The sequence below is a fragment of the Perissodus microlepis genome, chromosome 23, assembly GCF_051167445.1.
Source record: "Perissodus microlepis isolate ML-2025 ecotype Zambia chromosome 23, ASM5116744v1, whole genome shotgun sequence".
NCBI lineage: Eukaryota > Metazoa > Chordata > Actinopteri > Cichliformes > Cichlidae > Perissodus > Perissodus microlepis.
The window spans coordinates 41,018,912-41,046,138 of NC_140482.1; the positions used below are offsets into that span (position 1 = coordinate 41,018,912).

Here is a 27,227-nt window from a genome sequence, read left to right on the forward strand (position 1 = left end):
GCCGCCGAATTTAAAGAGACAGGCTTTAGTTTTTTTAAAATACGAAAAACGGTAACCATTGTCTCTGGGCTTATTTTCCGATACTTCTTGCCTGGGCTCGTTTAATTCGATGGTGATGTTCCATCAAAGTCACCGAGAGTAGCAGGTTGTCTGTCATCAACCTTCATTCTGCTGGATTTCCCGTCCTTTTTTTTTTTTTTTTGCCTCTGTACCTAGACTGTCCAGCTAGGCAGAGTAGGGTTGCTTGCTGGCAGGCTGGCTTCCCGACCGAGAGCAAGGTTTGTCGGCTAGCCAACAACTGGAGGTAACGCCGAAGCTTCCCTCTTAAGTTGTGGTAGCGGCTCTCGAGCCTCCTGTCGCCGGGATAATGGCGAAGATTCAGGCGCACAGCACCGCGAAGCAAATAAACCAAATTCAAGACAAGCCTTACGTTATAACACAAAAGCAAGTGCAGCAGCAGCACTTCCAGAAGCTGAAGGTAAGGAGACAACGGACATGACAAGGGAAAAGTGGCTGAGAGTCAGAACCATTTTGTTCGTCGGATCATTGCATTGGATTTGAGGCTTTTTTCTCTTTCTCTCTTCTGTCGTCGAGAGTAGTGAAAGGAACGGCTGGCTAACGTTAGTTAGCTCGCTGGCCTATTAAAAGTAATTCATTGCTAAACAGCCTAACGTTAACATTTAATGTTGGATTTAGAAGCTGTGTTTCGTTTAGTGGATGTGCGAGTGACAGTGGAGTGGCACAGTTAGTGGTACTTTCTCATTTGCCATATCAATAAGTGCTTCTGTGAGCAAACGTTAACTCAGACCTCGTTTGTGGGAAGTTCCTCCTTGTTCGTTTTTTCAGCCACCCGAACAAAGTGGAGGACGTCAGCCAGGCTAGCCAAGAACGGCTATTTCACTTCATTAGCAGCTTCAGTACACGTTTCTGTGTTATAGTAGTGTTTTAATATGTCGTACTGTTTTTGCCAACGCGACACTGTTGGCCGGGGACCAGCTGTGACTAAACATATTGTATAAATTTGTATGCGGGTAGGTGTTGCAAGTGTTGGTGGAGTTATTATCGTGAGTCGACTGGCTCCTGGCTAAACGTTAGCTACAACAACCCTCTTTAAGATGTGGACTATTTGTGACAATGGCTTGTGTGAAGACATTTTTTCCCCCTTTAGCGCAACCTAAACTAGCCTAGCTGTGGTAGCGAAAGAAAGCAGTGGAGTAATGAACAAAAGCTGCCTGGTGTCTCTTGTGTATGCCCAGTTATTTATTTATTTTAGCGTTAGTTGTACAGCTTGTACTGCTAACCAGAGGATTTGTTGATGTTGCACTTTGGCTGATAGTGAAGAAATCAGTCAGCATTCACGTAACTTCACGTATGCAGCACTGAAACAAATCTGTACGATGGGGCTACCTGTAATTTTATAGTACAAATCGGAAATAAATGCATTTATTAATAATGCAAAACGTAGCATTTGAAATCTATAAACAAGCTTTGTAGCTGTAAAATTATCCACCGTGAGCACCGTGACTGGATTCTGGGGAAAATGCTGCTCCATACATCCAGCTGAGACTGCCTGTGCTTTGTTCTGTACTGATTTTTTTCTTCCTCTTCTCCATGTTTAGGTTGAAGATGCCTTGTCATATCTGGACCAAGTCAAAATTCGTTTTGCGAATGACCCTGGGATATATAACAAGTTTCTCGACATCATGAAGGAGTTCAAGTCGCAGAGGTATCATTGGGCATTTATGCAAACAAACCACAAGTAACTACTACACAGGGGCACACAGGGAGCACACTGATTTCTGTTGTGCAGTTTTTAAGGGAGGTGGTCCAGATCCACTTTAAAATACAGTGGGATCTTCATTTACCCATACACCACCAAGTCTTATGAAATTCAGCTTGATGGTTTTTGTATAATCTTGTGACCAACTGGCAGCTGTACTTCTGCCAGGGTGAAAACCAGAAGTAATGGGAGTTCTAGTAATGCATTCTTAATGACATGCATTCCCATACATATTCTTTAGATGGTGATTGTGCTGCTTGTTTATGGAGTTTCATTACGTTGTGCTGTTTAATCCTTGACTAGTTCTGTTTCACAATCTGGAGTTTATCAGTGCATTTGAAACTGCACATAGCTTCTTACTATAATTATGCAACTGGTATTATTATCTTGAAATGAAACGAGGACTAAAGCAAATCCTCTTTGCTGCTTTTTCTTTTTCTTTAAAGCTAACATGTGTAGCGCTTATTAATAACTTGTTTTCTGTTTTTGCTTTGTGGTGTTTGAGAGAAGTAGTTAATCAATCTTTCTCAACCAAACTTCTAAACTATCTGTATGTCTTCTGAAATAGCATCGACACACCGGGAGTGATAAACCGTGTATCACAACTGTTTCATGGACACCCAGACCTCGTCTTGGGCTTCAATGCCTTCTTGCCACCGGGGTATCGGATAGAGGTCCCTAAGAATGGGATGGCTTTCCTTCAGTCTCCTTTCTCTGCACAGGTAAGATACTCTTTAAAGAAAAAAATGCTTTCTGTACTCAGATATCAGTAAAGCAATGTACAGCAGTGTATGCTGACAGCATTATATGTTTAAGACCACAGAACATCTTAGGACGAAACAGGTGTGGTTCTACTGCCCTGAACTTCAGCTGAATGATCTGCCTGAAAAAGCCCTCACGAAGATTTCACTACAAAATGTGACAGCAGCTTTGTAGTTTAACAAAATTTCAGCTGGAGTTCTGCTTCTTCCTGTGCATTTTTGGCTGAAACAAGCACTTAAATCCCATCACAAAGAGCCAAATATATACAAGTTGTATATAAAAAGAATTTCAGAGATTAGGAATCTATGTTAGGCTTTAAAAGAATTTTACGATGTGATACAAAAACGACTACACTGAGGAATTTGTAATGATTTCACTCTGTGGCATTTTATGTGTGTCAGCTCTTTCAGTTTCTGTGTACAATTTTATTATTTTAAAGTAAAAGCTGGGAACCAACTTCCAGTGATGTTTTGTTCTGAGAGATGGATTGTGCTTAGGTAGTGGATGGCAAGATAATTGGGATTTGGGCAATCTTAGGTGTAATGTTAGTGTGACTTGGGATTTGCATCAGAACTACTTTCCTTTAATACTGAATTTAGATTACAAATACATTAATATAAACATCCAGTCACTTTGCTTTCTGAACATTAGGCATAAAGTATGCATAATGCATGCATTTCTTTTCTAAAACCTATGAAAGTTTAGGTAAACTTTTTCTGTTAAATAATTTTTAATATTTAGTGCTTTATGTTTACTGTGTACCTTTTGTCTACAATTACAATTGTTATTGTGTTATATAGAGTTTATACACTGCTAAGGGAGGGATTTAAAACGAACCCACAGAGCCAACTTATGTTTGAGTGTTTAATATTTCTGCAGCAACACAAGCACATTAAAGTTGGTTTACGTCATCATTTTAGCTGCACCTGCACCGGCATATACAAACAGATATTTCTCCCCAAGTCGTAAATAAACAGTCTTTTTCTTAATGCATCTCTGTGCAGGTATCCCCAAGCCCGCAGGGGAAGAGTCCTGTCGCTCCTGCTGTTGCTGCAACCTCAGGTAGCGCCTCTTCCTCTCACTCTGAAGTGGGACCTGCCCAGACCAGTGAAGTCAAGGTGGCCACAACAGAGCCCCTGTCTTCATCAGCAGCAGGACCTCCAGAGCCTCCCAGCAGACTTTCTCTTCCTCTGACCAGCAGAGAGAGCCAAAATCCAGCAGCCACCTCATCTGTGTCCCCGCCTGCCTCAGAGACGAGCCCCGTAGAATTTGATAGCGCCATCAGCTATGTCAACAAGATTAAAAACCGTTTCCTGGACCATCCAGAGATCTATAGAGCCTTCCTAGAAATTCTTCACACATATCAGGTACTGTAGAAGTAAGGCCATGAATACTGCATATCCATAGCATAAAAGGTGTAGGGTTTTTATTTGCAGTTTCTGAGTTTTGTTTTTATTTTGTGTGTGTGTGTCTCCCCTATATCTCTATAACATTTTAGAAGGAACAGCTGGAGGTGAAGGAGAGTCGAGGCAGTCGAGGCAGCAGTGGGATGACAGAAGATGAGGTGTTTTCTAAAGTTGCCAGTCTCTTCAAGGGACAAGAAGACCTGCTGGCTGAGTTTGGACAATTCTTGCCCGATGCCAAGAGATCACTGGTGAGTTGAGCGGCATAGACGGAGATTTCTGATGTTCCACTTGGGAAGGAGATGAAAATCTGCACAGTTTGAACAAAAACAATTTGCAGTCGGGCACGAAAGCAACATTTGTCTTTTCCAGTTATTTTAACACAGTTTACAACAGTGACATTTTGTATATTTACTGCTCTGAAATGCCATCATGATAATATTCACACAGTCACAGTGAAGTGCCACTTTTGAACAGCTGAATATATAACTTGTCAAAAACGTTGTATTTCTGTCAGTCAGTTCTCTAAGAAGTTCCCAAAGTCCCAAGAAGTACTACTGAGCATTTTTTTGCCCATGTGCCTCCTCTTCTGTAGTTCACAGGCAGTTCGCTCACCGGGGGGAAAGAGCAGCTGAAAAGAACAGAGGAAGAGGACACGATAACCAAACAGAACAAAAAGAGACCGAGGCCCATACTTCTCCAGCATATGTCCCCACTGCTCAAGGTAAGTTCTTCTCTCTTCAGCGTGTCAGTCAGTGAAAGAGACAAACGCTGTGCATTATGAGCTCAAATGCTACGTTTTATGATTGTTTCTGCAAGTTCATCATCTTGTGAAATAGGGTCTAAAGTTTTGACGTATTCACGATTAATTAAAAAGAAAGAGAGAGAGAGATGGAGCTTTGAAAGACACCATTCTTGTTACAGACACTACGGAACGACTGTTACCCTTATGGACTTTTTATTTGCTTTTACTTTGGTAAATTTCTTTATTTTCATAGACAGATAATTGTTGAGTAACACAGTAACAGTTTAATTGAAGAGAACTTACTGAATATCAGTTTATTTTTAATCTGTTACATTGAGTCATTTCTATAAGTTAATGTGTTGCATGTAAGCCCCGTGATGTATGTCATTTACTATTATGGACATTACAGCCTGCAACATGCTGGACAAAATGTGTCTCACAAGCTTGTAACATAATTACAGAGTATTTGCATTCCTTCATTTCATCAGCACCAACTCATTTGCTAGAAAATAATTTTGTGTTGCACAACACGAACTTTTCTTTAAAAGTTTCAACAGCTGTTTGGGATTTTCCAAAAGCGGTCAAGTTTGTGATGTACAGATTTTATTCTTTTCTTTATTTAGAAAAAAATGAAGTATTCCTGTACCAAAGATCAGTCCTTTGCTTCGGTTGGCAAACATGGAGTCTTAAGAGAATTTTCCTTCTTTGATAAGGTGAGGGATTATTCTTCTGGGCTGTAATTCTGGATTTTATTTATTTAATTTTTTATACTAAATTTTTAATCCCATAATGTTTCCTCTTTTTGTTTTTTTGTTTTTAACTGAAACTTTTTAAAAAAAATTTAAAGTGATTGAGCGAATTTTATTGTCAACCCAACTGTCGTTTAGGTTCGTCGCCTGTTTAAAAGCCAGGAAGTATATGAGAACTTCCTGCGCTGCATCGCCTTGTTTAACCAAGAAGTCGTTTCAGGAGCTGAGCTGCTACAGCTTGTTACTCCTTTCTTGGGGTGAGTGGATGGAAAGAATTTTGAGATGGATAGAAAGAGACAAACTAAAGTGGAAATGGTTTATGATGCCAGTGTTAGTGAAGCAAATGGCAACAAATATTAAGCCATTGTTTGTTTTCAGATATGACATTCAGGTCAACTTTACAAATTCGAAAGTTATCTCTAAATGGTTGTCACAGGGCTTTTTATACTAGCTGAAAATACCAGATGTACTTCAGTTATCTGTCATTAATAATTTTGTCCATATCCTTGCAGGAAGTTTCCTGAACTGTACACACAGTTCAAGTCATTTCTCGGGGACAAAGAGCTCTCTCATGCTGTGTCAGGGCTGTCGGATCGTTACATGGAGGGAGGAGGGGGCAGGGAGGTGGATTATGCCTCCTGCAAGCGCCTGGGGTCCAGCTATAGAGCACTGCCCAAGACCTACCAGCAGCCTAAATGCAGTGGGCGCACAGCCTTATGCAAGGAGGTATATCTACTTAGAGTTTACCAAACAAAGACCACTGCATCATTTCATTTCTTAAAGTTATCTGTGTGCATTTGAGCCCCTTTCCTTTATATTTCTTTGACAGCATCTTAACATGTTGACTTGATGTCTGAATTTAAATGTTTATTTTTTTTCAACATAGCACAAGTTTGAACTGCATGCATAGAAACTGATGTCTAGATACGCACAATATTATGATTCCTGTTATCTTTGCATGCCTCTTTTGTGCCTTTGTCCCTCGCTCAGCTCACCTAAGAACAGTGTTGGTCAAGTTACTTGAAAAAAGTAATCGGATTACAGTAACGCGTTACTGCCCATCTCTGCCTAAGAATGTCATTGTTTTTGAGGACTCCCTAAACCTCACATAACATGAGGGGGTGGGCGAGGTTGCCAACTTAAGTTTCTGTCTCACACCTTCAGGCTGCCAAATATGAGGATGTCTCGAAGCTCTTCCTTTATGAAAACAGCTGCTGTTAGTAAGCTCTTATGCACACAGGGCTGAATCTTGCTGACAAGTTTTTTTTCTTTCTTTTTTTTTGTTTTTACCCCACATTTATTTCATCATCAACCCTGGTTGATAAACATCAGTCCATAAGTTACAGCTTGCATGCTTTTAGCTGTTTGAGGTAAACGCGCAGGCTTTTACAAAATCACACATCTTGAGTGTCGACTTTCCCTCTTTAAGTTTGTTTGACTTGAATATTAAATTACAAATTTGATCAACTTAACATTGAATTGTTCAAGTTCGCAAGTGATGAATCGGTGTTGTCTACATGTAACACGCAACCAGTGTTGGTCAAGTTACTTGAAAAAAGTAATCAGTAACTAATTACTGATTACTTCCCCAAAAAATTTATCCCTTTACTTTACTGATTAGTTATTTTCAAAAGTAATTAATTACTTAGTTACTTAGTTACTTTTTAAAAACACGATTTACAACCTGAATAGGTGATAAAGCGATAGATCTTTCAGCCCAATTCTACTTTTTCTGCATAATCCATCATACAAAATGTAACCAAATGGAAAAGTCTCTTTTTAAAACTTGTTTTATTAGTTTTAATCTTTTAACTTTATGCATCAAGCAAAAATTAAATTATATGCAACATTCTCTGACTGGAAGAAATCAGTTTAACATTTAAACCTATTTTCTGCACATTCCAGCACATGAAATAAAATATTTTTTTTGTGTTTACACTCAGTCTTTCAAATAGATGCAAGTAAAACACAGCAGAAAACTAGAAAGTGCGTTTTCTGAAGAAACTGCAGTGTGAATGCTTGAATCTGAATGTATGCACTGAAATGAATTAATTGCTGAATTTTAAGTTACAAATGTTGAATGAGATGAAAAATACAGAAATTTGCACCTGAAAACAAAAGTGCTGAACTGCTAAAAACTGACAACCACAGAGAAGAAGTTGGAAAATAGCTGAAAATGTTTTAAATGTAAATTAGAAAAACCTAAGAAATGAGAAAAGAAAATTTAGAGTCAGAAAACATCTGAATGAATATTAAAAGTTCATATACTTTGAATCACTGAATGACTAAAATGTGATCCCTCCACTTGGATCCACACAGTTTAAAAAGTTTACATTTCTGAGCTTTCAAAGACATTGTGTTGGAAAGAGAACAACGATGGCGACGTTTTGAGGGTAAAATGATGGCTGTAGAGCAAACACTGTGGACACAGCAGCAGTTGAAAGAGAAGTCTTCAAGATGAATCTTGGCACAGTGGCAGGCAGAGCTCGTTAAGCAGGCAGGTGTGAGCCTGGTTGCTATAGTGACTGCACCCAATGGCTCCATACACACGGACACAGACATGCACCTCACTTTTGCTGCTTAAAATGAACAGAAAAGTCAGGCCGAAACAAATCGTTCCCAAATGAAAAGTACAAGTCGTATTGACGAAATTCTTTCACCGTGAGCGCCAGCAATGTCTAGTCTACTGAATTCTCAGTTTTCATGCCTGTGGAGTTTATTATATGGACGTGGTGACAGTGGAAAGACACCATGCTCTTCTGATTTTCAAACGAACCTTCTGAGCCATTTTAACATTAGAGTCTATGGAAGAGTTGGAGGGAGGAGGCTGTGCATTGGTGACATTTATGAAAGAACCATAACACCTAGTACAATAGTAAACACATTGGATGAAAGAGGACAACGGTGGCTACGTTTTGAGGGTAAAATGATGGCTGTAGACCAAACGCTGCGGACACAGCAGCAGTTTTAAAAAAGATTTTAAGATTAATTTTTTTGCTCCTCTCACTCTAGCAGTTGAGCTGTCTCACTCTAGCCCCAACATTCCGTCCCATACACACCCATTATAAACTCTGAAACGGGTGAAAAAACATCATGAAACTTAAACTGGAACTGAAGAAAAAGTATAATAGATATTGAAAAGATAAATACAAGTTGAATAGTTGAATGTCTTGTCTTCGTTTTAAAGTTTTAATGGTGACTCTATGTCAATGTATGTGGAAGTAGATACAGTTTAAAGAAGAGGAAGTTGAATGAGAATTTGAAGGGTCTCTCCATTGAAATACATGGGAAATTTTTGTTGAAAAAACTTGAATAAAATTAAAAATATAAATGTTAAAAATGAGAAAAATAGAAGCAGTCATGTCCAAAAGAAGAGGAATCTAATGGTGTTTGAATGGTTTTTCTAAGTTGAACGGTTTTGAAGGAGATAGAGTACAAAAAACGTACGGAATAGATAATAAAATAGAAGAATAAAGATTACAACAACAATACTGTGAATGCTTTTACAAGCATTCACACTAATAAATAAAATCAAAGACTAGCGGTCCTGTTGCTCTATTTTCACCTGAAAAGCAGGAGTCCGGTAGGCGGAGGGGTGCTCTGGTGCAGGTGTGCCGCAGCGATCAGTGGAAGAATCCGCGAGTTTCTCTGTGAGTTTCCCATTACGTCGTAGCTACTCGGTGCTTGCTCGGAAGTTTAGGGTTTTTTTCACTGTAAAAAGAAGTTTTCTTCCCACGAACAGCGGACACTAATGTTTTTGTCGCTTTTTATGGAATCAAACTCAAAGTAAGGTCAGTACTTCCACGCTTTAAACGCTGCACGCTCATACTCTCTCCGCACTCGATATATGATCCATTGTTGATCTGCACACAGCTGTTGTCACGAACGTTGCACTCGCTTACGTCACTGTCATGAGACATTCTCACAAAAAAAAAAAGACGGTCTTAGTAACGCAGTAACGCAGCGTTCCTACGGGAAAGTAACGGTAATCTAATTACCGTTTTTGCGATAGTAATCCCTTACTTTACTCGTTACTTGAAAAAAGTAATCGGATTACAGTACCGCGTTACTGTCCATCTCTGCACGCAACTAATCAATTTAGTTTTCTAATCAGCTGTTTTTTGGGGTTTTTTTAGAAACATTTTACTATCACTATGTTTTGAAACCATGCCATTTTGAATCTGTATAATGCCGATGGTAACAGCATGACAGGCATAAAATAGTATTTCTAGGCCAGCAAGTCAATTCCTAAAAAGCTGTTAGCAGAAACTTGTCACTTCTCAGTATGGTGTGCAGTGTGTCCTCAAAAAAGTTTGAGGGAAGTGGAAAACCGGACAAGTTGCAGACAAAATGAGTGTCAAACCTAAAAAATTCTCTACAGTAGATGAACAATATCTGAAAGTCATGCCCTTAAGAAATGGGGAAAATAAAATCCAGCAAAGACCTGACATGGAACCTTTCAGTTGATCATCTAACCCTATCCCTGATCAGTATCTAACAGGACACAACACTATAAATAATTCCCTTTTCAAAAGTCTGAATAACCACAGTGATGTACAAGACTCTGACCTCATATGTCACTTTATGCATCACTGATGTAACGTTTTGCAGATATGGTGAATATCTTGTGCTCCAGAGAGCCATCATTGCTCTCTTTCTGATTGTTGTGGGCGTGTCTGAATGAAGCTGCGAGTCAGTCTTCCCACATTTTCTCACACTTTATTGCCACCTGTATTTTAGTGAAATGGTGGGAAACCAACGGGGGGGAAAGTGTATTGCTTGTGCATGTGTTTCTGTCTCGAGTGCAAAGTACACAAAAACAGGAACTCTGTTTTGAAAATGTTGAACCATGGCAAAAGGTTACACATGCAGTTAGGAGCACATGTATACACAGACGTACTGTTTGCTCAGTAGTATGCACATCGTGTGACCACCTAATAGAAACTTTGACCCTACTGCCATATTAGGATTGTAATTTCAGAAGCGTCTATTACTTAGCAGTCATCAGGAGCATGTTGAGGGAAAGAAATCCTAATTAATGGCCTAGTAGCTGGTAGTGGATTATGGTTATGCAGAATCAGATGTGTACAGTAAGGACAGGGAGGCAGTATGTAGCTTAAAGATGTTTTTCCTTTTCTCATAGAAAAGTTTCAAATAACAAAGGCAGCATATGTACAAGTAATCGCTGAGGCTCAGCCTCCAGGCTGCTTTAAATCTTTCCTGCATACCCCTAAAATATGCCTTCTTGATAAGGCGTTCTGTCAGCACGGCAGCCTCACGTACCCTCTCTTCAAATATTTTGTGTGTGAGGGGCACCCAATCAGTAGAAAGATGCCTTAAAGGGATCTGTGCTACAGCAGATTGATCGGGCGATCATATTGTAACTTAATTATACTTTCTGAAGTCCAGAGTAAAAATATCAAGGTGCATAAAAAGCAATCTTTAAAGTGTTACCACAGAAAAGTGTGCTGGCATGAAAACTTATGTTTTTATCTGTATGTGTGCAGGTATTGAATGACACCTGGGTGTCTTTCCCCTCCTGGTCAGAAGATTCAACCTTTGTTAGCTCCAAGAAGACTCCTTATGAGGAGCAGCTGCATCGCTGTGAGGATGAAAGATTTGAGGTATGTGCATCTTAATGTTAGCGTTTTTAACAAGTGGTAAATATATTTTGTGACCCCGAGGATGTTTTATTCTTAAACATATATATCGCGTGGTGCTAAGCTTTAGAGGATGCCCTCTAAAAGCCGTCTCTAACACTTATTCTTTAGTTGGATGTTGTTCTGGAGACAAACTTGGCCACCATCAGAGTCCTAGAGAGTGTCCAGAAGAAGCTTTCTCGCCTCTCACCAGAGGACCAGGACCGATTCAGATTAGACGACTGCCTGGGCGGCACCTCTGAGGTCATCCAGCGTCGTGCGGTGTATCGTATCTATGGCGACAAAGCCCCAGAGATCATCGAGGGACTGAAGAGGAGTCCTGCTACTGCTGTGCCTGTGGTGCTGAAGAGGTCAGGACAGTCTCTTTATCTCAGAATTCCCCAGTGACGTCTGACATGTGCAGACACTTTAAGCATTATAACTACAATATTCTTTCATATGCATATGAAATAGCAGGATGTTGAACCAACACATCTAATGTTTACATCACTGTGGCTATAGAAGGAAAACTGTTGATTATACTTCTGTTTACATGACCAGCTGAGAGATTTAAGCAAGTGACAATATGATGGGAATATTCAGCTGCTGACAGCGTGAGCAAGATCCTTGTATCAACATGGAGGTCTTTGTGCACCCTGCTACACGAATAGTGCTTTCTGCAGAACTGCCTTTTTCCTTCCAGTCTAACATGTGAAAAAACAAACGCACTGTGGTGACAAAATAGATTCAACTACATGAATGTTTTTTTAGGCATCAACTTTAAAGCTTTTCTTTCCTCTCCAGGTTGAAAGCTAAGGAGGAAGAGTGGAGAGAGGCCCAGCAGGGTTTCAATAAGATTTGGAGGGAGCAGTACGAGAAGGCCTACCTGAAGTCCCTCGACCACCAAGGAGTCAACTTCAAACAGAACGATATGAAGGCCCTGCGGTCGAAAAGTCTTCTTAATGAGATTGAAAGCATCTACGACGAGGTAAATACTCCTCTATTCGCGACCTTGAATGGTGATGAAAAGATAACGAGGTGTGAAGCCTGATATAGCAGTCCTGCATAATCGCTTTTGTATAATCATAAGAAGAGTCAGACTCAGTGAGCGGGTATAAAAGCGTTCATTATAGTGTAACCTGACTATTATCCTCTCACATTTTCTAAAATTTAAAAAGATTATTCTGGTGCTTACAGTTCATCAGTCAGGTGCACAACATGCGTAACCTGACTGAAGTTGCATATTTGACTTTTTAACTTGTTCAAACTTCTGATGGTTCTTTAGGATTTCGCGTCCACGTTGACGTTACTAAAGTGGACCTGTTGAGGTCTGTATACGTGATGGGTAATCCCTATGAGCCAAAATCCCTGGGCAAAGCTCTGACCACCAGCCCCGCCTCCTGCTGTTCAAACCTTTTGTTTGTCATGGACAGCCAATTAGAGGACAGCTAACTTATGAGGAGGGTGGGCTTAAAGGGGGAGGAGCTAAAACAGTTTTTCCAGACAGGAGATGAGTTAAGGGCCTGAACTGAAATAAATTAACATTATTATGAGTTGTGAGTAAGCAAAGCTACTCTAGTAGCATTTGTAGTAAGAACAGAGCTATATAATTTTCCTTAAATGGCTTTGCTCTAACACCATGGCTCATAATGAAGATGGTGTGTTTCAGTCAAAGGACATTGAGTGCAGGTGGGATTTTTTTGTTGAAGGGATTTGTCAGAGGTCAGTGAAACCTCTTGGTGTCAAAGGTTTCCGTATTTCTGCTTGGCCTGTAGGAGTTTCCTTCTGCTGTCTGAGTTTCTTCTTTTTACCTCAGCGTCAGGAGCAGAGCACAGAAGAAGGTGGTGTTGGCCAACAAAGCCGTAATGGTTCAGCCTCATCCAGTGAACCTCACATGGTGTTTACTTATGAGGACAAACAAATCCTGGAGGATGCTGCCTCACTCATCATCTACCACGTTAAACGACAACCAACCATTCACAAAGATGACAAGGACCACATCAAACGCATCATCCAGCACTTTGTCCCCGACTTGTTCTTCTCCCGCCGCGGCGAGCTCAGTGATACTGAAGAATGGACGGATGAGGAGGCTGAGCCGGAAGAGGGAGGCGATAAAGGAGGAGGTGGAACCGCCACCACCACAGCAGGCGGAGGAGGAAATGGTAATAATGCATCAGGAGCAGCAGCCGGCAGTTGTCAGTCTCAACCCCAACCTGTCCAATCACAGTCCCAGACCCAGTCCCAACCGCAGCAGCAGCTCAACGGTGATTCCAGGAGGAGGCGCTGCAGCCCATCCCAACCTGCAGAAAACGAAGCCTCGACCACCTCAAGCAGCATAAGCCAGCCTGCTGGATCCACACCGACCCCGGGGTCTACACCTATGGAGATGAGCTCGGGTGCAGCCGGGGAGAAGGTGGACCTTCGTGACCCCGAAGCAGAGCACCAAAAGGAGCTGGATGGTGTCTACAACCTGTTTTTTGTCAACAACAACTGGTATTTCTTTTTGCGGCTGCACCAGACTCTGTGTTCGCGGCTGCTGCGGGTTTACCGACAAGCAGAACGGCAGCTGCTGGAGCATCGAGCTGAGCAGAGCAGAGAGAGGCTGCTGATGGCAGAGGGACGGAGGGAAAAGGCGTGTGACCTCGCTATGGAGCTCCGCCTCAAGCAGCCCAGTAAGTCCAGTCTATGTTTGCAGTTACTCACATCTTTACAGTCGTCAGGTGTTTGATTTTTAAGTGGGGTTGGTCAGCTGTGATGTAGACAGGTAAGCTCAGTGTGGGTGGCTTTATTCCAGATCACTGAGCAATAATCACACGCTGTAATATACAAGTTACTTCATCAAGACGATTAGATAATTAGCTCCAATAAATGTGCACTGAATCAGAATGTGCTTTCAAATTGGTGTCAGTCACACTATTAAATAAGATTAATGTTTGCTAAAAGGAATAATGTTCCAGATATGTTGAAACATTTCTCAGTGTTTAAAACAGCACGGCAACAAAATAACGTTTGAAAAATGATTGTTCTGCTAATGCTACGTGTCAACCTTTATTTAGTTGACTTTGTTCAGAATCTGAGTGTTGTAGTAGCGTTGTTGTGTTTTGTTTAGGGAAGAAATCTGTGGTGAAAGACTTTTTGATGCTCTGAACAGATTTGCAGGACCTGTATGGACCAGTTAAAGGCACTTTTCTAAAAGTCTGTTTAGGACTAGGTTTACTGGTTATCAAAAACAAACTAAATTCTTGTTCAGCATATTGCAAGCTGTACATGTAGAGTGTCTTAGGCCACAATATTACATTCCTTGTAATATAAGACACAGAAAAGCCTCTTGTTTGAGAAACTTTCTAATATTTAGTCATTTTAACCGACAGTTTCTGATAACTGACTTGTTGCTGCAACCCTTCTTCAGATCAGAAGAATCTGTTCTTCAAACACACATCAGGCCTGCCTTTTGTAAATAACTGCTTTTGGTTGCTGGGACAGGGTCTCCACTAGGCCTGCACAATAAATCGAACTGATCAAAGAAACCCCTTTACACATTTGACCAGTCGAATAGAGCCCTTCACGGCATTAACCAATCAAATGGATTAGAGGCCCGCCTCCTACTCAGGTGGGGAGCGAACAACGCTGCAGCAACGAGTCAGAGTTGTAATGGCTGAGAGCGAGACGCATGATGAGAACGCTACTGACTATGAACTCGTGGCTAAAAAAAATAGTACCTCGCTTATTTGGAGGTACTTTGGATTTGATAAAGACGACGTTCTCCAAACACAGGTGCTCTGCAACACTTGCCGAACACTCGTGGCAACCACCAGAGGAAACACGACTCCACCATCATCTTCAATACAACCACAGAGAACAGTTTGAAGAGTTCCAGAAAGACAGGGCTAGCCAAACAAAGGTTGCTAACGTTAAGACAAAGAGCACCGCAGTCTAACAGCCGTCTCTGTATCAGAGTTTTTCAAGTGGAACTCCTTATGAGAAAACGTCGAAGCGCTACAAAGAAATAACAGAGGCCATTACACATTTTTTTGGCTAAAGACATGATGCCTATAAATACAGTTAGCAGAGAGGGCTTCACCAGTCATAAAGTGGACCGGAGATACCAGAGATACCGCATCCCCTCACGAAACTACTTTTCCCATGTCGCCATTCCACAAATGTACGAAACATGCCGGAAGACCGTCACGTTTGAACTGAGTCAAGCTGAAAACTACGCAACAACTACAGACCTATGATCAAGTTGTACAACAGAGCCATATATGAGCTTCACAGTGCACTTCCTCACCGAAGACTCTGAACTGAAAACACGGTGTCTAGAGACTGTGTATTTTCCAGACTCTCACACTAGTGAAAATATAGCCGGGATCTTAAAGAAGACCGACAAGTGTGTTATGTTTATTCAAAACGAATTCTAGAGACCAGGAAGGATGTCTTTGAGAATTCAAGCCTCAGACAATTTTTTATGGGGGCAATGTTTCAATGTTAAAGTGCACTTTGGTGTTACTCTGCTAATACAGCAGCTTTCTTTAAATAAAACCGTTGCAGTAAAACAGAAATTATGTATTTGTTTTTTTGTTTTGCTATTTATTTTATCGCAAGTCATATCGCTATCGCAATATTGATCACAGTTATCGCACATCGCAGGTTTTCCTAGTATCGTGCAGCCCTAGTCTCCACTGCACATCCACACGGATGATTTAATGAGAAGCTGCTCTAACAAAAGTGCTGTCCTTTCCCTTCCACAGGTGAGGTGGAGTTAGAGGAGTATTACCCAGCTTTCCTCGATATGGTGCGCAGTTTGCTTGATGGCAACCTGGACTCTACACAATATGAGGACACGCTGAGGGAGATGTTCACCATCCACGCCTATATCGGCTTCACCATCGACAAAGTCATCCACAACATCATCCGACAGGTAAGCAGTTTCACGCACAGGTTAATTCTCTAAGTCCCGTGACTCTGTAATGTGAACACTGGCATATTCTAATATTTACCTCTTTGACTAAAGTTGCAGCACCTGGTGAGCGACGAGGTGTGTCTGCAAGTAGTTGAGCTTTACCTGGCTGAGAGGAAACGAGGGGCAGCCGGGGGAAACCTGTCCTCACAGTGTGTTAGAGCAGCTTGGGAGACCAGCTACCAGTGGAAAGCTGAGCGAGTGATGGCCGAAGAGAACTGCTTCAAGGTGAGCACAGTGGATTAAACGCTTGGCCCTGACACACAGCTGTTGTTTGAAGTAGTGAAACTATTTCAGATTATCCTTCTCTGCAGTAAAAATATGCTGCTCTGCGATTTCACAGGACAGTAAAAGTTTCAGAGGACTAAATGTGCCCATAAAAGGAAAGTGCATCACTAACTGTTTTTGTAAAGGAATGTTTTACGGACAGCGATCGTGATTGTAGCAAAACAAAAGCCAGCTCACTCATCCAGTCCAAGTATTTTTTTCCCCCAAGGATTCATTCTTTACATTTTTCTCGTGCTGTTCGAGGCCTTTGGTGCAGTCGATTGAAATTTCACCTTCCAACCAATGACTGAGATTTAACTACGTTTTTGTGGACCTGAAATTATTTTATGACAGCCAGCTGTACCACAGCGTGATAAACACGTTTACACTTCAATGTAATCAGATGCTACCTTTCTCTGGTACTAACGCTTTGATAACAGGTGTTGAATACTTGATTACCGGTTGTAGAAGAATGGAAATGCTTTTCTGGGATCCAAACAGTTTGCTTGCTTTGTTTTGTTTTTAAAAGATGGTATTATTCAAATGAGAAAACAGCACAGTGTTCAGTAATTTTATCTTTTTAAATTTAAATTTTATCTGCATGCTAGGGATGAGAAACGCTATACTACTGACCGCACAGTATAACACTTTTGTGAGGAGGGCGGGGGGAGAGATGTAGTGTATTATTGTTATTGGGGCAGGGATAGCTCAGTAGGTGGAGTGGTGGCCCCATGGTCGGAAGGTTGGTGGTTCGAATCCACTGAACTGCTCCCCGGGCGCCCGATGGCTGCCCACTGCTTCACTGGGTGAACGGGTTAAATGCAGAGAGGAATTTCCCCAAGGGGATCAATAAAGTATACTTTCTTAAATGATGTGTATAATATGGCACAGTTCTACTGAGAACCAAGAACGCTACAACATGAGGCCACTTCTCCCTCTCGGCTTCTCTTTGGTTGGGTACAGACTGTTTTTAATTTCTCTCCCAGATATCTGGATGCTGCTGTCCATCTTTGATTCAAGAGGAATTCATTGCGTTTATGTCCATTCGTGCAGGAACTTTACTACACAGAGCAAAAGATTTTGTGTGTGAAACAATGCAGATGTGCTTGTGTGCATTTCTACCAAAACAACACAAACCCGATGATGATGATGTTACATGTAGGTAGACTGATGGGAAATGAGCCAGAGCTCGGTTCAAAGTGGACGAAATATAAAAAAATGATCCGAACAGCAGAATGAGAATCACAGACAGTTTTGATTGTTTCTAACACTGTTTGCTTCACTACAAAGACGTTCAATGAAGGTGAACCAACAGCAGCCAAAAACCCCATAAAGGCCTTCAATAGACTAGTTGCTCCAAATATGTTTGGTGCTGCCCCTCAGTGACCGTACACAGCTATAACATTCAGACTGTGCACAGCCACGTGGGGCCTTTAGTTTGGGAAATTACAGTCAAGTCGGGGCGACCGTGGCTCATGGGGTTGGGAAGCGCATCTGTAACCGGAAGGTCGCCGGTTCGATCCCGGGGCTCTCTGTCCTGGTCGTTGTGTCCTTGGGCAAGACACTTTACCCTACCTCCTACTGGTGATGGCCAGAGGGGCCGATGGCGCGATATGGCAGCGAATGAATAGTAGTGGCATTGTAAAGCGCTTTGGGTGCCTTGAAAAACGCTATAGAAATCCAATCCATTATTATTATTAAGTAATTGTTTGAATAAAGCAGAGGCCTTTGTCACATGTTTGGGTCATAGTTTTGATTCAGGTGTAGTGAGGTCATTCAAACATGGGTGTTTCGTTTTTGTCATCAGGTGATGTTTATTCAAAACAAGGGTCAAGTGACAATGACCATCGAGCTGCTGGACACTGAGGAGGCCCAGGCTGATGACCCGCTAGATGTTCAGGTAAACACTTATTTATTAACAATTTCTAAACTTGTTTACATGCCAGAAACTTGGAAATGAATAACTGGACTTTGATTAAACTCGTTGGAACTTGCTCTTTCCTCTGTTAGTGCCTGTCGAGCTACATGGAGCAGTTTGTAGGAACAGAGTCCAGTCTGTGCTCTCAAGCAGAGGGCTACTTCTTCAAGCCCGTATTTCTGCCCAGGTATGACAGATGTTTCTACTGTTTCTACTTATGTGGCAGTATAAATAACAGCAGAATAAAGCTGTGACAGTGGAAATGAATCTGTAATATATTATATTTCATTATATTTGGAAAGAGAAACCAAAGTGCATTTGAATTCCTGCACACCTTCTGCGTTACGTGTCTTATTTTTAATAAACGTGCTGTGATGGTGCATTTCTCTCTTATGTGTATTAGACTAGACAGAATTTGTTCAACTAAAAATCAAGTAAAACTTACAAAACTGTGTCCCCAAATAGATTTTGATTGATTTCATGTTTTTATGTTTGGCTCGTTGTGCCTCAGCTGGTAGCATTATGGGAACGCTCTGTTAAAGGTATCTGATGACAGATCTGCTGTCATCTCAGATAACATTTGTAAAGATCAACAGGGTATAACGGATGTCTTTCAGGCACCCTGAGAATATGTCAAGGCAGTTTTTTGTAATCCGCACCGTGTCTCCATTTTTTCAGGAACCTGCGCCGTTTTCGCCGCTGGCAAGTGCGACAGGTGGAGGCGATGCGCTGCAGGAGAGAGTGGCACCGCCAGCTGGGCGTGGAAAACGCCGGCAGTCTCGACTGTCGTTTTAAACTCAACACTCACAAGATGGTGTTTGTCATGAACTCTGAGGACTACATGTACCGCAGAGGGGCCCTCGTCAAGGCCAGGAAGGTAGGCTGGCATCTAAGTTTAAATTTAGACATCCGTCCTCCGCGTGGGTCTCGTCAGAGCTCTGCTGAAGAAAAGAAATCCAACCCTGCTAGTTTTCTGCTTGTTAAATCCGGTTTTGTCTCTCAGTGACAAGTCTCTGACAGTTTGTCTTCTTCCTTCACAGTCGCAGCACAGAGTGGCAGCGAGCCAGCACGAACGCTTCGACAAGTGGCACCAGAGCTGGCTGACCAATCACGTTACAGCATCGGCTGAACGCTCCGTACAGAACTGGCTAATGGGCGAAGACGAGGAGGATCTCATCCCCTGCAAGACTACCTGCCTCTCGACTGAAGTGAAGGGGCAGATGGTCAACAGATACCAGGTTCATTACAGCGGTAGCAAAGCCCCTTCTTCACCGTAGAGGCCTGCACAGAGATGGACAGTAATGCGCGCGCGCGCACACACACACACACACACACAGACACACACACACAGGTAAATGCATGAATGCAAAGGACACACGTACACTAAACACAGACATAAACAGCTGCAGTCGTGTCTCCACGACGTGCTCGCTCATTCACTCTGACTCACGGATGAAGAAACTGGCAGAAACGCAGTGAGTCAGTGAGTGAGCGAGAGGAGTGACGATGTGGGGACGAGGGCCAACAGACAGTGAAGTAATCAACGAGAGCCAGCTCCGCCCTGATTGGCGGCACGAGTGGAACGCACCGGGACGAACGGAGTTCATCATCCTCAGCATCTTCATCATTCAAGCTTCTGTGGTGGCAGTAACGTTAATAAGGCTGACGGCTGAGTCAGCTGATCAGGTGAGGACTCATGAGATCATGGGATTTGTTTGAGAAATGTGAATGTCTGTTTTTTTTCTTTTTCTTTTCTTTTTTTTTTTTTTAAGTCAAATGTAGTTTTTAGCCTCTAAAGCCGGAGAGCCTGCCTGTGGGTCGGTTGGTTGGTTTCTGTGTGTTTATATGGGGAGATTATGGTAAACGTGTGTATGTATGTGTATCCTGCTCTCTTCATTTTTGTCTAATTGTAGGCCCACTGCAGGCTCTGCAACTATAGTAAATGCGTTATTACTGTATGTGCATATATATACACACAACAGGGATCCTGTATTTTTATATATGCATCTACACATTTAAAGATCATGTGGTTCTCTACAGTGTTTGCTGTCAGCCAACTCTTGATGTTTGTTGTTTATTTTTTTGTATTTCCCCCTTTTTTGTGTTGTAGCTAAACAAGTTATCACTGGGGCAACAATGAGTCCTTAAGATTAATTGGTTTAATATTAATGAAGATCAAATTATGTATCATATTCATCACCAAATGTTTAATTTTGCATTGTTCTTTTTTTGCATACTGACATTGAAAATAAAATCGAAATATCAGTGTTAAAATAGAATGTATAACATTTATCCTGTATCAGTTATCATAAAATAAACAACCTAGTTGTGAACTTCTTAGATGTTGACTAGCAGCTTGTTTGTCGTTGAGTTTAACCAACACAGCCTCGCCGACGCAACTCAGTCACTGCTGAGGAGTGTCTGTGTGCGCAGATGGAGCCTGTAAAGAGGAGATAATCTGACAGACCAAAAAAACCTGGAGCTCAAACGACAATGGTAGAAACCTGCAGCTGCTTTGATAACTAAAGAGTCATTTATTTTTAAAGGTATGTGCAAAAGTTTTGACAGTCACAAAACACAATCTGTTGTCATTTCTTAGTGGAAATCTATGAAAAATGCCAAAGATGAAACAGTTTGACAGGCATGGAATAGTAACAAACTAAGTGATTAGCAAAAAATATCTGTCATTTAGAAAATTGAGGAAACTAGACTGATGACCTGAAACAGGACCTGAGAGAACATCTGGCCCTTCAGTTGATCCATCTACTGTTCACCAAAGCTTGGTTAGAAATGGCTTCAGAGAAAATATGGATATAAAAAAAGCAATTATTAAGGATGGGAACAGGGCTGAGGTATGCCAAATTACATAAGTACTGGAGCAAAAATCAACAGCTGAGGCTGAATTTGACTTTTTTGGTTAAAAATCCTTGTCTTTATGCCCAAATATGGCTATAGGCTGTGTCATGATCTGAGGCAGACTGAAGCCAGTGGTGTTGGGGATCTTGTCAAGCTTGATGGATTGATGAACAAATAAAAGTGCCACCAGATTTTAATCATGTAAAACCATCTGGAAGGCATCTGATTATTAATGGCTTCATTTTTCAGCATGACAGTGACCCCAAACATACTGACAGTGCAGTGAAAGCATAGCTCAACAGAACAAAGGCAGCCAACATCCAAAGAAGAGCTCTGAATGTCCTTTAAGGAGCCTGGAGAACTATTCCTGAACACTTACAGAATTAAGAGAGTTCGGACTGTGGTGCCAAATATTGACTTTAAGCTCATTAGAAATGCACAAACTCTGTGTTTGCCTTTTACACTGTTTGTACAAGCTTCAATAAATTACTGGACCGATTTCCCATTTTCGGAGCAAAATGGAAAGAAATGAGACTTTTGCACAATTCTGTATTTAAATAAGAATAATCATTGTCCGCTTTTCCAACAAAACAAAATATAATGGGTCCGGTAGTCGGTAGTTACAAATTAAATCATTAAATGTTCCTCAGATGTATCTGGGTAAACTGGTCACATGACACGCTAAACACTGACGCAGTGTCGCGGTGGCTTCCAAAGTTAGAAATAAACATTTTTTCCCTGAAGGGGAGAAAAACTGCTGTGATGCTTCAGCTGGATTATGAGAGCTTTTTACATGATGATTCAACAAAGTTCACCGTGTTCTCCTTTGATTTTTGTGGGGGCTTTCTCTCTGCCAACAAGCGTGATTTTCATGCTTCTCAATGATTCATTTCTCCTGGTTGGCACGCTGAATGTGACGGCGTCTGTCTGCCCGCTGGGAATTAAAAGAAAGAAAGAAAAGAGAGAAAGACCTCAAATCCCCAAAGGCTGCCAGCGCGGTTGGACAGACCTACTTAAGCGCAAGAGCGGGTGAAGAATCAACTTCAAAACCGCACAATACAGTGCAGACATGAAACGAGCACGAATCCTAAAATGCAAAAGAAGCCAAAGAACACTGTTAAAGTGCAGAAACGAACCATAATGCATGTGTGCTGAGGTTTATTTCTATATTCACAGAGCTGCATCGGGGCCCCGCTGCAGGGTGGAGACGCAGATCACAGATAAAGGTTTGCAGAACAGAATATGCAGCGGCGGTTAAAAGAAGAGTCGAGAGGCCAAGTGAGCTTTAAAAATAATCGTGGTTTATAAAACCCAGATATGACAGGATCACCAAAGTGTATACAGAAATACAAATACCATCAGAAAAACCATCATAGAACAGCGTTATACACTCGACATGTACAAACTACTTTGTAAAAGGGACTCGGGGAGGATGGTTCAGCACGTAAGACATTTTCCCTTCATGTCTCTTTAAGTCACATTTAGCCACAATGTAGTTATTCTGTCATCTTTTTAAATTTTAAAGTATCTTATCAAAGTAGAACATCCATCTACCAAACTACAGTTACTATCACGTTCAGCTAGTTTAGAGAAAAGGGTACAAACAACATCGAGGGAGGGGGGGATGCACAGATATCGAGCACTTTAACATCGTGAAGGTTTCAGCAGGCAGTGAAAACAAAACCTTCACTCGTGAGGGGAAAAAAAGAGGGATGTCAGGGCTTATCATCGTGTAACATCTGTACAAAATCACCCTGTTTTTTGTTTTTGTCAGCGGGTTACACACACTGAACATTTCAGACAGACACTAATCACTAAAACATCTGTTTTTCTCACGTCGAAGCACCTTGAAATGCTTCCAGTGAGCAGATAAAGATCCTTCATTAGTTTGATCAGATATTCAAGAAGTACACGGTGGATCAGTTTAGCGGTATCATGTTGTTGTGGTGTGGGTCCTCCCCGGACTGGGACCTCGTCCTGTGCCCTCCCACAGTACTCTGCAGGGCGACTAACAACGATAGATATGATGTCCACAATATTTTCATGCACATTCACAAATGTACGAACAGCGCCGCAGCTTGAGGACGCTGGAGTCCCCCCACCTCGTCCTTCTCCTCGAGCCCCGTTTATATCTAAATACGAAGGAATCACCAACAAGGTACGACTGATCACGTTCTCCATCTTTGTGGATTCGTTTTTTTTCTTCTTCTATTTTTATACAAACACGTTTCAACAGATTTACACATGGAGGGAAAAAGTGCGGGACTGTGAACGATCAAAAATCTCCTCGTCGCCTCCAAAATACTGTTTGCTCTGGAGCAGAAATGGCAACGTATGAAATCAATCATTGTCAGTGGCTACAATGATTACTAATATACACATTATGTCAAATAAATTAACATCTATGTACAATGTAAAACAAAAAGCAGCATGCAGGCAAGACAACGGAGCCTTTTTACAAAACTATCTGCTGTAGTGTTTGTGCTCTCTGACACAAGAGAGGCAATGCGTGCGCGTGTGTGTGTGTGTGTGTCATGTTTAATGTGTGTATAAAGTCATACAGTGTGTTTAAACGGACAGACGCTCCATCCACCTTCTAAACTTTAAACAGATACGGCACAGTTTGACTTTCCAGCTTTTTCAAGTTCACATTAAGCTCATTGCACTCGGAGGCTTTTCAGCCTTTCAGCCACTGTGAGGAGGAGAAAAAGAAAAGAATGAGAAACAGGAGACATTTCTGTAATAAGTCGGTCTTGTAGCTCCCTGGGCTTTGTCTCATGACTAGTGGGTGGTGACACAGCGTAGCCACGGAGAGGAACAGCAGAGCGAGAGGGTCAAACACGCACACGTAGACGCCAGCGTTAAAGCGTCGCCATCGTTTCTCGGACAGCCAGGGGGCCTTTCACAGGAGAAGCTTGAAACTTAAACCCGTAGCTGGTAATAGCATTGGCCAGACACGCGGCGCACTTATCTCAGCTGTTGCTGACTACATTTTGATGTAAGTGGAGCAACGCTTAAGCTCAAGTGTGTGTTACAGAAGCAAAGACACCTGATTGTTCTCGTGGCTCAAAATTGTCACAGATCGTGGATGATGCGCATTATCCACGATCTGTGGATCTGACATGATCTGTAACCATGGTTACTGTTGTTACAGCCTTAGATGTGAAGGGCTCGGGTTTAAGCTCGGGAAGAGAGCGGGATCACAGAGGGCTTCTAGCATCATCCCAAGCAAGAGCGATTGCAGCAGAAAGAGCATCCGGTGTAAAATCTGCACCAAATCAAGCATGCAGATCCATCCGCTGCGGCGTCCCTCGGGAAATAAAGCCACAGCCGAAAGCTTCATTGTTAAAGAGCTGAGAACGAGCTTATTAAGTGTTTGACCACTGCCAAGTCCCCGGATGGTCTTACATGTAGCCCAGTTTTGTTTTGTTTTTGTTATTAATCATGGATTTTATTGCCCGAACGAAACGACCGTTTACCTGCAGCTGGATGGAAAACCACCAAATCTGGCAACAGCGCCGTCAGTAATCACGGGAATTCTGTTATTTTGGATGGGAAGCGAAACATCTTCATCAACATAAAGAATCCCAGTCGCCTAATTTTCAACCATTACTCAAGACTAACATGGTCCGGAGACCCAATGCAATAGAAGGAGAACCAAATGAGTTCATATTAAGACAAGATGCAAAAACATGATCCGGCACATCGGTTTTAAACTGACGGGACTCACTGAGCTCAGTGAAATCTAAACGTGCTCCACGGTTTACGTGGGCCACGTTCCAAAGAGCAGGTTTAGTGAAAACTGGAGTGAAAACTCTGGATTTGATGTTTTAGAGACGGGATTAATCTAAACATCGGGTCAGTTACCGGGGCAACAGACTCTATAATTAAACTGCTCACTGACAGATTTTCTTTAAACAACTTTTAAGGTTTTCTCATTCGTGCAGTCAGTCTTAAAGCACCAAGGGGAACAGAAGCTGGTCCTTACAAACAGTCCAATCCCATTTATATGTTAGCTTGTTGTTTATGATGGTTAACGTGGCTGCTTTCATACTAAATCTGTCATCAGTGTAACAGCAGAGTCAGCGACCACGGGATACCACGGATTTATTGCCGGCTCTGCTCTATAGGATACATCCTTCTAGCTCTGTGGGCAGTCAGGAATCTGTCAGGTTGTCCATGAGATGCCCTGCACTGATGCCTGACAGTGTGCACTACTGTAGTAATCACTTTCATTAGCTTTCACGTTGGAGATGACAGGAAGATTTCAGCATCTTCAGCAACTTTCAGGTTCTGAAAGCATTTTAAAATAAGTTTGAGAACCAGGACACATCCAGATACTCTGGATGTGTCCTGGTTTCATTTCATTCTGAAATGGATTCACCTTTTGAAATGAAACTGTTAAATAGACTGTTCAATAAAATTGAATTGAATTCAATAGATGTCTACAAATCATTTATTTTCCACTGTAATTGTGCCAAACTCAGATATATTTTGGTTGGATTCAGTTTAAGTAAAGAATGACTGAGTGGACAATGCTGACTTTGACCCCCTATTTGTTTTTCATTTACTTTTATGCTAAATGTCGTAGCCCACAGTCAAACCCATTATTGGCTGATGAGCGCTGCACTGATCACGGCTTAGTTTCCTCACACTCAGAGTTGATTTGAAGCAACTCCGATCAGCTTGTTCTGGAGCCGAAAACCTAGAATTTGTTGAACCTGCTTTCTGGAACAGGACCGAGCTGATCAGCTGTACCTCTGCTTATGTTACTGTGATCTCCAGCCTGCCAGCTAACGTCAATCTGCTATTAAACGTTTGGTTTTCATATCAGCTGGCAGGCTTGTTAAAGGAAGCTACCCCAGCCACAGTCACATTCATAAAAATAAAACTTTGGTAATTAATGTAAAGAAAAGCAACGCATGTAGATTTGCTGCAGTTAACAGGGCACGTTCACGCACTAATTAGAGGTCGGGGATAACCGAGGGTCCTAACTCTGAGCTCGTTAAAAATGTGGCACAAGTTCAACCATGAAAAACATTCCAAACATTATAAAACACATCAACAATCAGATGCTCCAACTAGTCTGACTAGTATAAACAACAATGTAAAAGGACTTAACAACTACAACAGAGTAATAATGCACATCAAATATTACAAAGGAACTTCACAGACTTAGAAATGTTTGAATCAAAATTTCCCTTTTTGTGTACAAGTACAAGATTTTGTGTAATAAATGCACTTTTCCTGCAAGTGCCTCCAGGGTTGTGATTGCACACTGATGTTATTACAACTAAAAAATATTAAAAATGAAAAAAAAAAACAAGGAGAGAGAGAGATGGTGTATAAAAAGAATCAACAAGCTGAAACCAGTTGATTTGTTCTGATATGCGTGTAGAGTCCTTCCTCCGGTTTGTGTTTGTTAGTCTTTTGATTGGCTTTGTCTTCTCCCTGTTGATCCTAGTGTAGGTGTGCAAACAGTCGTCGGTAGCCTATTTTATGCAGCGTCTTCTAAACAAATTCAGGAAATTATAACAGAGAAGAAGAAGAGAAGAAACAGAGAAGTAAACAACAGATATTAAAAAAAGTCCGTTTAAAAAACAGAAGAGGATAATCCCCGGGCAGTGCGGTCTTATCTCGCCGGTTATGTGCAGAAGGTTTCCCTTGATGTCTGTCCATCTGTCTGACTGTGTGGCTGTTTGTCTGGGTGGCATTAGCTCTCTCCTCACCTGCAGCGATATTATACTATACTTGTGCTTCAGCGGGTCTATCTCTGTGTGTGTTTCTACATTATAGGTGTGTGTGTGTTGTTTCCATACTTATAAAGACCAACTGTACTTACAAGGATGTAAAGATGAGGTAAGTTTCCCAGAGGTGAGGACAGTGACTGATGGTCCTCACTGCTTTAAAGGTTTCTAGACTGAAGGGTAGGCCTGCGCGTTAACACTACGAGGGAGGAGCTTTGAGGTCAGGCGTTCGCGAACGAGGTCTTTATAAGTACAGTGTCGTAAAGTGTGTGTTTGTGTGCGTGCGTGTGCCGATGTTGTGGACTCAGCTGAAGGCCTCATCGTCAGTATCTTCAATTAGCACCTTGGTGTCCTTCTTCGATCTGAAATAAAGACGATTAAAAAAAGAAAATCAGACGTAATCT

At 41.7% G+C, this 27,227-nt stretch overlaps 2 protein-coding genes across 3 annotated transcripts in view; one reads left to right on the forward strand and one right to left on the reverse strand.

Annotated features, from left to right (window-relative positions):
* The first annotated feature begins 23 nt into the window (after positions 1–23).
* On the forward strand, positions 24–20,560 carry sin3b (SIN3 transcription regulator family member B). Of its 2 annotated transcripts, none has more exons than XM_084921936.1 (19): positions 24–478; positions 1,620–1,726; positions 2,349–2,502; positions 3,547–3,909; positions 4,041–4,196; positions 4,541–4,669; positions 5,314–5,403; positions 5,578–5,696; positions 5,952–6,165; positions 10,947–11,063; positions 11,211–11,449; positions 11,883–12,066; positions 12,895–13,750; positions 15,827–15,996; positions 16,090–16,263; positions 18,110–18,202; positions 18,313–18,407; positions 18,899–19,097; positions 19,261–20,560. In XM_084921936.1, the coding sequence occupies exons 1-19, from the start codon at positions 368–370 to the stop codon at positions 19,495–19,497; spliced, it is 3,807 nt and encodes a 1,268-aa protein (XP_084778062.1). In that variant the 5' UTR covers positions 24–367; the 3' UTR covers positions 19,498–20,560. The 2 variants fall into 2 exon arrangements, with proteins under 2 accessions (XP_084778062.1, XP_084778063.1); XM_084921937.1 differs by lacking the exon at positions 24–478 and adding an exon at positions 599–1,031.
* Positions 20,561–22,355: 1,795 nt separating this feature from the next.
* The window catches only part of xpr1a (xenotropic and polytropic retrovirus receptor 1a), a 74,989-nt gene continuing 70,117 nt past the window's right edge, over positions 22,356–27,227 (reverse strand). The window contains exon 15 of the mRNA XM_084921938.1: positions 22,356–27,185. Within this exon, the coding sequence (XP_084778064.1) occupies positions 27,128–27,185 (58 nt within the window). The 3' untranslated portion in view covers positions 22,356–27,127. The remainder of the gene's footprint in view (positions 27,186–27,227) is intronic.

What these genes read in the sequence shown, in the direction of transcription:
- sin3b (XM_084921936.1), top strand. Translation starts at nt 368, where the DNA reads ATGGCGAAGATTCAGGCGCACAGCACCGCGAAGCAAATAAACCAAATT. An exon ending in ATATGTCCCCACTGCTCAAG is followed by an intron (nt 4,670 to 5,313) that starts GTAAGTTCTTCT and finishes TTCTTTATTTAG; the next exon opens with AAAAAAATGAAGTATTCCTG. An exon ending in GCACAGCCTTATGCAAGGAG is followed by an intron (nt 6,166 to 10,946) that starts GTATATCTACTT and finishes GTATGTGTGCAG; the next exon opens with GTATTGAATGACACCTGGGT.